Source organism: Artemia franciscana, chromosome 8, assembly GCF_032884065.1.
Source record: "Artemia franciscana chromosome 8, ASM3288406v1, whole genome shotgun sequence".
Classification (NCBI taxonomy): domain Eukaryota; kingdom Metazoa; phylum Arthropoda; class Branchiopoda; order Anostraca; family Artemiidae; genus Artemia; species Artemia franciscana.
The window spans coordinates 46,402,877-46,414,932 of NC_088870.1; the positions used below are offsets into that span (position 1 = coordinate 46,402,877).

The 12,056-nt window shown below is 34.5% G+C and overlaps 1 protein-coding gene across 1 annotated transcript in view; it reads left to right on the top strand.

Moving 5' to 3' along the window:
• Window positions 1–12,056, top strand: part of LOC136030494 (piwi-like protein Siwi) — a 71,944-nt gene that overhangs the window by 44,525 nt on the left and 15,363 nt on the right. Inside the window, exons 10-11 of the mRNA XM_065709517.1 lie at window positions 2,867–3,048; window positions 9,061–9,259. Of these exons, the coding sequence (XP_065565589.1) occupies window positions 2,867–3,048; window positions 9,061–9,259 (381 nt within the window). The remainder of the gene's footprint in view (window positions 1–2,866; window positions 3,049–9,060; window positions 9,260–12,056) is intronic.

Here is a 12,056-nt window from a genome sequence, read left to right on the forward strand (position 1 = left end):
AAGGATATCGTGTCTCAAAGCTCTTATTTTAAATCCTGATTGGATCTGGTGACGTTGGGGGAAGTTTGGGGTGGGAGAACCTAAACTCATGGAAAACGCTTAGATTGGAGGGATCGGGATGAAACTTGGTGGGAAAAATAAGTAGAAGTCGTACATACGTGATTAACATAATTGGAACGGATCCGATCTATTGGGGGTGGGGATAATTCTGAAAAATAAGAAAAAATGACGTATTTTTAACTTACGAAGGAGTGATCGGATCTTCATGAAACTTCATATTTAGAAGGACCTCGTAACTCAGATCTCTTATTTTAAATCTCAACCGGATCAAGCGTAATTGGGGGGGGGGGGACCGGAAATCTTAGAAAATACTTAAAGCGGTGAGATCAGGATGAAACTGGATGGGAAGATTAAAAACCTGTTTAAGATATGTGACTGTCATAACCGGACCGGATCTGCTCTCTTTGGTGGCATTGTAGGAGGGGAGGGGTAATTTTGAAAATTGAGGTATTTGTAACTTACGAAAGGGTGACCAGATTTTAATGAAATTCGATATTTAGAAGGATCTTGTGCTTTAAAGTTCTTATTTTAAATTCCGACCAGATCCTGTGACGTTGGGGGGAGTTGGAGGGGGAAACTGGAATTCTTGAAAACGTGAAAATTGTGGTATTTTTATCTTACGAATAGATGATCGGATCTTAATGAAATTTGATTTTTAGAAAGAATTCATGTCTCAGAGCCCTTATTTCAAATTCCGACCAGATCGTTTGACATTGGGGGGAGTTGGAGGGGGAAATCTTGGAAAACACTTGGAGTGTAGGAATCGGGATGAAGCTTGGTGGATAGAATAAACAAATGTCCTTGATACGTGATTGACAGAATCGTACTGGATTCGCTCTCTTTGGGGGAGTTGGGGGGAGGAGTTAAGTGATTTGGCGAGTTTGGTGCTTCTGGACGTGCTAGGACGATTAAAATTGATAGGCGTGTCAGGGAGCTGCACAATTTGACTTGATAAAGTCGTTTTCCCAGATTCGACCATCTGGGGGGCTAAAGGGAGGGGGAAAATTAGAACAAATTAGGTATTTATAACTTACGAGTGGGTGATCGGATCTTAATGAATTTTGATATTTAGAAGGACATCGTGACTCAGAGCTCTTATTTTAAATCCTGACCGGCATTAAGCTTCTTATTTTCCTTTTTAAATCAATCTATTGACCCATAGAATTTTGTTTGAGCTCATACCATATGATCTCTTGGCTCTTAGCTCTTCTCGCCTCGTCACAAGTGCCATATGAGCTCTTAGCTCTTGTTTGTCTATTATTTTTGTTGTCCTTGAAACAAACTCCATTATCGGTCTTTGTTTCTTTAATTTTGTTTTGTTGTGGCGCGTCAGTGTGTTTTGCAAAATTGTCCATCTTTTCTTCTAATGTCTGCTGTGATCCTTGGAACATCTAACACAGTAATCTATAAATAGAAAAAAAAAAATAATGGAGCCTAACCCTCTAAGATAGAAAGCAAAAAAAGGGCAAAGATCTTAGAGAGCCATTGCTGGAACAAAAGGATGCTTCCCTGAGGAGCTCCAGCCTTTACACTATATATACTACAGATAGTTGCGAAAATACAATTATTATATTATACTGTTTTTTGGTTTATATCGTTTTTTAAATTGTTTTTTTCTTTCTTTAATTATTATATTATATTTATTATATAGCCGAGTTTTAATATTATTATTATATTAACTATTATATTATATTATTATATCATACTGCGAAAATATTACGAAAATGGTTGAGCCTAACCAAGAAAACCCAAAAAAAGGGCACGGATCTTAGAGAGCAATTGTTCTGGTTCAAAAGACGTCGAATCAATGTTTCAGTTGCTGGAAGGTAGAAAACAAGGCAAATTTTATCCTACCAAGTCAGAGGTCAAAAGCTCGAGTTTTTTTCTCTCTTTAGACTATTGTATTAGATATTGTTCTAGGAACCACAGCAGAGGTTGAGAGAGAATACTGTATTTTGAATGTCTTAAATAGGACAAGAGAAAGTGGTTTTGGTTGTAAAGCAACAGCACTAGTTTCTATACCGACAACGCTTTCATTGACGGTTTTGTTGATTGAAGCAACTGCCTATTCATAATCTGTGAAATTTGTTACTGAAAATATTTCTAGGCTCTACACTTATCATTTATTATTTTTAACAACAAGGTCTGGTCAGGTCATTCTTTTTAACCCAAAATATGGCCTGATTCCTTAAAAGCATTATTTATAGAAGTTCAAAGAAGTATTATCATGCTAAACAATGTGATTAATAAGGAATGTAGGTATTTATTGACTAATTACCGTAGTTCCGCCTGTCTTGACGATGAAGGGGCCTCCTTCATCGTAATAGTATGAATATGCCGTCTGTATGCCTCTCGGTCTTCTGCTAGAGGCAACAGGTAGGCCTAACTGTCAGGAATATAAAGCAATACCTTTATTATTATTATTTATTTTAATGCTAATACATACATTATATTATTTGTATTATTTACTTTATATTTTATAAACGCGAAGTCTGACCCAGTCATTAGACGGCATTGTCTGAAGGTTTCTGCCGTTTATACTCTTCGATTGCGAAAAGATATGCCACGCTGCTAAAAATTTCTAGTCACACCCAGGGACGTCTCGGGTCATTAGTCAAATATTGACTTACGTGTTTTTCCTTGAAGTGTGTCGGTTGAGCCATCTTTTAAAGGATTCAACACAGATTTTCCAGGAATGGCATTCCCGCAAGTTCCCTTTATTAGCGCTTATGATCTGCTGTATTGCATGTAGTTTCGTGAGAAAAAAAAGAATCGTTTTATGACTAAAAGCATAAACTCTTTGCAGATATCTTGCGAGTAGGACCTGGAAATGGATTCCGCATTGGGGAACCCAAATTTTTCCCTATTAACGATGATAGACCAGGGTCTTTTATCAACGAGATAGGTTTACGGTCTCCAATGGGCCCAGATCTGATGATGTTTTGCATGCCAAGACAAAAAGCGGATGTATACTCTGCCATTAAAAAGGTACGTTCTATTCTGTTTGATTCTAAAACTTTTTTTTTTATCTGACACTAGTTTTAGGAGTTATGATTTTTTTTTTTTTTTTTTTTTTTTTTTTTTTTTTTTTTTTTTTTATACTATCGGACGTGATCGTCTCTTGCTCGGTTGCTAGCTACTGCTATAATTTGGGTACTTTCTATACCGTTTTATGCCTTTAAACAATTCAAATTATTTATAACCCATCTTAAAAAAAAAATGGCGACAACCCCTTAAGATAGAGCAATAAAAAAGGCTATACATAAATGCAGATAAACACCAACAGATAATCAAATAAATAATGCAGACCAAGGATGAGATACTATTGACATAGAAGAACGAAAATCATGTAGCCTTTTATCAAGAACACATATAGGCGAAACTAGGTTGAATTTATTCATTAAGTAACTATTTCTAGTTCAAGGAGGGTAACTGAGAAGGAATTTAGCATAAACACAAAATATCTTAAGAATAGATAGTTTCCGAGGCTCACTAAAAATCTGCCAACCCGGACAAAGAGAAAGGAGATGAGGTACAGCTAGGCTATTATAAATTTTTGCAATATTTAATTTATCGAAGTGTTTAATATTCGATACACTTGAAGCATGAGCAATTCTTAGTTTATTCCTTCACATTTTCAAGGGATAAATTCAAAGTTTCTTTCAAATTTTTTTCACTAAAGTATTTTTCATTAAAAGTATGTTTTAAATTCAAAACGTCAACTGCAAAAGTCATTAATGACAAATTAAATCCACGATAAATACAACTAAAATTAGCAGAATTTTGGGCATGTAAACCAGAATTTTAAATAAAGACGTTGAGGTAAAGCCACGTTGACACACTCCTTTCCAAATATAAGAAAAAAGATCCCCCCTTTAACTCCGCCTTAAGCTGATGGTACATATGCAAAAGGCATTTTACTATACACAAATTTATCCCTCTTTTATATGCTTCAAGTAAAACATGGGAAAAAACTAGACCTCCGTTGCCTGTGCAACGGGAAGTGTTGCAGCAACTGTGCCCTGTTCCTTAGGGCACAGTTGCGGAGCAACACGTGCAACTGTGCCCTACGGGGCACAGTTGCGGAGCAACAGTCTCCATTATGTCCTTCAGAGGACATTTTTCTAATGCGGCTTCGATTGCTATCTTGAAGCATCTTTGATATGGTTTTATTTCGAGCTCCTACTAAACTGAGCTTGGTAAAATGTTTAGCTGGTCCAGAAATAAACGAGAAACATCAATAAAAGTTCTATATGAGTTCATAATTATTTTATCTCTAAAACGTTTACTTCCGAAACTAGTGCCGTCTTAACTTGACGCTAATTCGAAGTATTATTTTTCGAGGCGCACATTTCGGGAATTATTTCCGGGAAATCTGAAAGAGATACGGAAATAACGTCTTATAGTTTTCTGCTTAACTTTTGATGGTCTAAACTAGGAAAATATAAAACAAACCAAATTCATCAAAAAATTTAAATTGCCCCGAGGGCATGACAAAACTTCCAAATAGAAAAACCCAAAGAAGGAATTTTATTTCGGAGAAACTATTGTAAGCTCCAGTTGTTAGGAGATCGAGACCTGTCGAACCGCGTTGGAAAAAAAATTCTAGCTGGTCCAGAACAGAAGTTACCTCTAGAACGTCGAAACTTCGGAAATTATTTCTTAGAGAACGAAGCAACTTGGTATATAGAACACTTCACTTCTTCTTGCATACTTTTCATAGCACTACTCGATAAAAATATAAGAAGCATCAAAATCGAAAATTTGAGAAAATTCCAAAAAAAATCGGAACGAGATAGACTTTTTCGGAATTATTTCCGGGAAATCTGTAAGAGCTACGGAATTTTGTGCTCCGGTTCTCGAAGAGACAAATGAAAGTTCTACATGAGTTTAGCATAACTGTATTTCTAACAAGTTTATTTCCGAAGCTAGGGTCGTCTTAACTTGACGCCAAACATCGAACGCAGAGTTTCTAAGAAAAAAACGGTTTATTTTTTTTTTATGGAAAACTGTTAGAAATTTTAGGAACTTCTCTGGAACTTTTTTACTCTGTTTCACGTTTCCCTTCCCTCTGAAAAATCTCAAATTTTAACTCTTACCACTTCGGAGCTATAGGTCGCTGATCACGGTGAAAAAAAAAACTACGAAAGCAGTAGTGTTGCTCCGCAACACAATTAAGAGTCGAAAGCCTTTTTGGTAAACAAACTGTGGGACATAACATTTAGAAACAATTAAATCCAAAATAACTGACTCAAATAATTTAAAAATAGTAAAAGATACTGTTATAGGTCGGAACGAATTACAAGCTGTAAAATCCTTTTTGCCTTTTTTTGGGATAGGGGTTATTTGACGAAACTGTAAATTGATAAGCAACAAATCTTCTTTCAATAGACATTTGAAAAAGTAGAGATAAATGATTAAAAAGGAAAGCACTTGCAGAATTAAAATGTCTGGCAACAATTCCATCAACTCCCGCAGAATTTATTTTCTTTTTTTTTTACAATAAAACAATACATGACTTGGCTTAATTATAAATGACAAAGGTTCGTGTTTTTTCAGACTAACACTTAACTCTTTTACAAATTTTTTTTCAAGAGAAGGATCGGGAGACGAAAACTCATGCTTATAATAATTTATCCACTCAGGATCAGAAATATTATTTGCACAAATGTGTTCACAAGGGCGTTCAACTTTTTTCCAGAGCTTCGAAGGGTTTTCTTTAATTTGATGGGTGTTTTTCTCAATAAGAACAGCCTTATGTTTTCTTAACACTTTAGCAAAAAAAAGGGTTTAGAATGTAGCCGCAAACCATTAACAGTTCCAGACTTCGGCGTCCCGTTATACTTCCAAATATTCAGCCAAATTTTAGACTCGCACGCGGACATAACGGAAGAGTTTTTAGACCATTCCTGAACTCGAGAGCCTTTCCTAACACACTTGTAAAGGATAGCCGAAGCTTCAGCACACTTTAATGCATGTGTAATTTCTGCTAGATTGATGGTAAGTCCAATGGCTATTTCTTTTTCACTTAGGCCCGAGTGCGTGCACAACAAATGAAAGAGATCCTTTATTTTATTTAATATTCTGTCGTATTCAAAACAAAACCTCTCGCGGTTAACTTTTTTCTAGTCTTTATATAAAACCAATTTTTATCTGGTTGTTTAGAGGCATTAAACGAAGCATTTATTTTCGGAAGGTTAGACGAATAAAAGCCATCACTACACCTCGACATCACTAAATAAAATAAAAGCCATCACTTAAATATAATAATAATCACTTAAATATTATAATAAATATTATTATATTAAATATAATAAAAGCCATCACTACACCTCGACATCACTAAATAAAATAAAAGCCATCACTTAAATATAATAATAATCACTTAAATATTATAATAAATATTATTATATTAAATATAATAAAAGCCATCACTACACCTCGACATCACTAAATAAAATAAAAGCCATCACTTAAATATAATAATAATCACTTAAATATTATAATAAATATTATTATATTAAATATAATAAAAGCCATCACTACACCTCGACATCACTAAATAAAATAAAAGCCATCACTTAAATATAATAATAATCACTTAAATATTATAATAAATATTATTATATTAAATATAATAAAAGCCATCACTACACCTCGACATCACTAAATAAAATAAAAGCCATCACTTAAATATAATAATAATCACTTAAATATTATAATAAATATTATTATATTAAATATAATAAAAGCCATCACTACACCTCGACATCACTAAATAAAATAAAAGCCATCACTTAAATATAATAATAATCACTTAAATATTATAATAAATATTATTATATTAAATATAATAAAAGCCATCACTACACCTCGACATCACTAAATAAAATAAAAGCCATCACTTAAATATAATAATAATCACTTAAATATTATAATAAATATTATTATATTAAATATAATAAAAGCCATCACTACACCTCGACATCACTAAATAAAATAAAAGCCATCACTTAAATATAATAATAATCACTTAAATATTATAATAAATATTATTATATTAAATATAATAAAAGCCATCACTACACCTCGACAGTTTCACAGGAAAAAGATGCAATAAAATGATAAAGGTTAGAAGTCGCTGACGGGACACCAATAAACGTGAAAGTTTCTGTTTTGGCCGTAATTGAGTAGGAAGGGGGAGAGAAAATTGAGAAGGAGTTGGGTTCTTGGCGATGAACTGTCTGCTAATTCACAATTAAAGTATCCTGCGATCAAAACTCGAGCATTTGGGCGCTTTGAAACTCTTTCAAAAAACTCGCTGGCCTTTAGCAAGCATTTACAAACCTCTGATTGCGAAGGGCAGTAATTAGTTGGCAGGTAAACGTCTATGCAGGTTAGGTCGGAAAATTCAGCTGCAATGAAATAGTCATTCGACTCAAGGAGATTGAGGTTAAATTGTGAAATGATAAGTAATCGGCCTGAAGCTCGGCCATGGGACATATTCATTTTCCCTGGGTGAAATAAAAGATTCGAATTCTGTGAAATGGTGAGTAGATTTTTCCTTTCATCAGATAAAAAACTTTCTTGTAGAAAAATTATTTCATTTATACTTAAAAGTTCAGAGAGGACTAGGTCTTTGTCAACCACTTTGCCATTGATATCCTATGATAACAGACTTAAGGATCGAGCCATTATGTTGACTTAACTTTACTTGGAAGTCTTGGGGCGACTGGTCATTCGAAGCTGTAACACGGATGATCCTATGATTTGCACAGTACACATTCCTTGAGCCTTTCACATGGAGATGTTTTGGAGGTTGAAAGACCCTGGTCACCGGCTGTACAAAAAGCTTCATTTTTGCAGCTGCGGGATATATGCCCGTAAGCTTGACACTTGAAACATCTCACCTGGAACGTTAGATACTCTGTTACTTTGATCCTCCCATAGTCTATGACTGGGGGACTTTTTATGGCATTCATAAGCTCAACTTTGGTTTCAAATTTCAATCGAAACGAGCGGATATTGCCAGTCTGTTTTGAACTGCATTGTTTCGGGATTAGTGTGCACGTCATTTCTATTGCTTGGGACAAATCGAGCAACAGCGAGGTGAGAGGGGCTCCTGATTGTTACAGAAAGAGATTGATCGCCGTTGCAAATTGATCGATCGCCGTTGCAGATCGATCGCCATTGATCGCAGTTGCCCCGACAAGAGTCTGCATCAGCCTTGCTAGATGTAACAACTCGCCGATTATCTTTTCTGGGCTGAGACGATATTCGAGCACTGCCACACATTTTTTGCAAAAAACTTTCCTTAAATCTGACTTCGTGAGGTTAGAGGGCAAATTCTTGAGTACCTCTCCATTCTGGTGATTATCACTGCTATCTCACCAGGACATTTAGGGACTTCGTCAAGTTCAACTATCACTAAGACTGGCAGCTCAACGTTACGTTGCTCACAAAGTTCAAGGACCTTTAACATTTCGTTAATATTGTCTTCGGCACTTTTTTTTAATTGACTGCTTGACATTTAGTTAATGAGCAGAATGTAAAAATACAATGTCAAAGTTGAAAAGCACGTTGTTGTTATTTGTTGTTGTTTGGAACAGTTGTTTTAGCGTGCTCTGATATATCTGATCATTGATGATAAATCATAAATTATTTGTTTTAGTAGTGTGTTTTCAAAGTTAATGTTCAAGTGTATACTTGAACCATACTACTATATAGTTCTCTAGTTGATTCAAATCCTCCGTTCTTTTTTAGACACTCTTAATGTGGCTTCTGGAAAAAAAAAAATCTGAACAAGGATTACAAATGGAAGCTCTGCTATTTTCATTAATTTATTCAGTGAATAGATTTCTTTTATGTTAAGAAAACCGCTTCTTTGGAAATTACTCTTGACAACTATTTCTGGATCAGAGAATTTAGACTGGTTCTGAATCCATATTTTGATTCAGACTCAGACTGACCTATTTTAAATATTTTCCTCTCTTATTGTAGGAGGTTTGTGTCTCCAAACCCTGCGCCTCCCAAGTTGTATGCGGTAAAGCATACAGAGTCAAAGGTCTTAGTGTAGCTACTAAGGTAATGATTCAAATGTGCGCCAAGTTGGGGGGTGAGCCATGGGGCGTACAAATACCGCTCAAAGATGCCATGGTTGTTGGGTTTGATTCATGGCACGATTCTTCACAGAAAAAGGGTAAGTAATAATTAATTTTTATAGAGCGTTGAATGGGGGGGGGGTGATTGTAGTGTATGCGTAGCGCTAAAAGATTTCATGCGTGTTGGATTTGAGAGTTGGGGTTATATTTTATGGAAAAAACGATAATTAGTTATTTTTTAGGTTTATAAACAGTTTAAGAAGGGGGGAAGAGAGGAACCTACTTCTCAGTACTAGTCTGAGTGACTGATTCGCGTTCTGTAAATCACTCACCGAATGACCTGCCGCCAAATCTTTGCAAAAAAAAACTCCACAAGTAAAACCAACAGAAAGTCATGCCAGTTTTTTGGGCATATTCCAACGCTGCCAAAGGGATACAATTGTACCATTTTTAGTACAGTTCAGAGTTCATGGTACAATGTGGTACATTTAGAATTTTTTTTGAACCGAACACATTTTTCGGTACATTTAGGTTTTACTTGCTCCTTTCTGACTTGGATTTTTAACCTACTGTTTAGATGATACGAACTAATATCTTGAGGTACAATTTTAGTCGGAAAACTGATACAGCTTATTTGAAAGCCTTGGCAACACTGGTGTATTTTCTTTCAAAGTTGTCGTTCATCCAGCAAAGAAGGTAGTGTGATGCTTGTAACGTCAAGGAGTCTGACTTTGTGGCTATTCCAAATATACACCCTAATGGCACTAGATAAAAATATGAATCCATTTGTCAGTGACAACTCAGTCTATCTCATTCATATTAAAAGTTTTTTTTTTTTTTTTTTTTTTTTTTTTTTTTTTTTTTTTTATCAAATTACAGATATACACACGTCCTCTTATGATGGCGAAATTTTGCAGATTTTATTAAATACTGTTGCATATTCTACAAAGTATGGATATAAGTTACAAAAATTATCATGTTAATAGTAAAACTCTGCAAAAATATCCTGACTATTTTGTTGTTGCAAAATTTAAAAAAAATATAGTTGAAAGTATATATTCTACAGTGATTAATATATATTTAGTATATTTTCGGCATATTGTATTTTATATTTAGTATATATTTTTTATAGTATATATTTATTATATATATTCTATAAGTATTAGTAAATATTCTAAACTGATGTTGCATGAAATTTTGCATGAATACTTTCCTTTTTAGAATCCTTGGTAGCGTCAATTATTATTTTTTTTTTCATCGAATAGTTTTTCAAAGCACCCAAAATGAGACTAATTAATATTATTAATTATTACAAATAAATTTTAATCTTACTTCTTAATTTTCAAAAATGTAAATGAACAGAAATTGGAATACATGAATAAATGGCCCCTAAACGAATAATAATTGGAATAAATAACCAAATGAAACATAAAGATAATTAAAACTGCTATGAATGAATCAAAATGAATAGAAATTAGCTGAGTAATTAACCTGAACTTAACGAACAGAAATTGTCACATTAGAGCTACCTGATATGTTTTTACCCCTTTTCGTAGTAACCAACATTTTTTCCTGTTTTTTTTTTTGTGAGTTGGGGTCCTTTTGGCCCTAAATATAAATGTTATAAACTTTGAGCTGTTAAGGAAGAAAGGGTTTGGCTCTTCTAAGGCTTGTTTTTTAACTGGAGTATAACCCCTAGCTTAACTTATGACTAAAGGTTTTGGACTGACTAGGGATGGTGGGGCTTATGACCTATTTCGGGGCTCCATCTGAAGAATTTTAGACAAAACGGGGGGGTTTTCTGTAGTCGGGGCAACAAAGTTTCACTCTGTATTTCCATGCCAATAATTCCCCCATCACTCAACTTCTTTTCCGAAATATATTTCTTTATCGGTGTATTCAATTCCCCATTCCCCATAAAGTGCCCCATTTCAGGTAAAATTGTTTCAGCGGATTTTGTTTTGAAATTTTCCTCATTCTTTTCTCTTTTTTTCAATCTCGTCTAAACTAAGAGTACCATTGACTTAGCAACTTCTGATACATGTTTCAGCCCATTTAAAATGGCATTTTTGGGAGGGGGGCATGCCTCCATATATATATATATATATTCTTTTTTTCTTTTTTTTACATTAAGCTCTCTGCTTTCCAAGGACTTACGACTGCATCTTTTGAACTGTTAAGGAACCATTTCCCCAAAAGTCTGGGGCTTGAAATTTTTTTAATTTTACACTAAGTAAAATAATTTTTGGGGTTTGTTTTGGGGTTCCTTTTTCTGATGGCTCATACCCCCCCCCCCCCCAACAATTTTGTTTTTTACTTTAAGCTGCTCTTGTCCCGAGGACTTGATCAGGTTGGCTGTGGTTTGATCAGGCAGCAATCCCTGAAAGTTCTGATTCAGTTGGAAATCCAAGATTAAACAAACCCATAAATTTTTATAGAAAATGTATCTGTAAACAATTTGCAATATGCATATCTTACGGCCCTTGTCCGAAGGGCTGTTGATGTCAAATTCTGCCCCCCCCCCCCAAGGTATGTCTATTAGGCCGTTCGAATTTTCTGAGAAAAACATACCATGAAAAGTTTGATAGGATGCCTTGCGTAGTTACGAGGGGTGGAGGTACCAATGAGAGCATGAGAGGGGGTTTCAAACTTTAAATTTATTATTAGATTCCCCAGTTTATACCATTTTATTATAAAAAATACAATATTTGAAATTTGTGAATTCGTCTGGATCTGTAGCCAGAGTATTATTTTTTTGGCTGAAATGCAACTTATGCAAATATATAGGTAACCATGTCATGCATTCCGCCATCTTTTAGATCTTATGAATGAAATATTGCCAAAATGACGTGTAAATGTATTTTCAAAAAATGTTTATAAACATTGATCAAAATG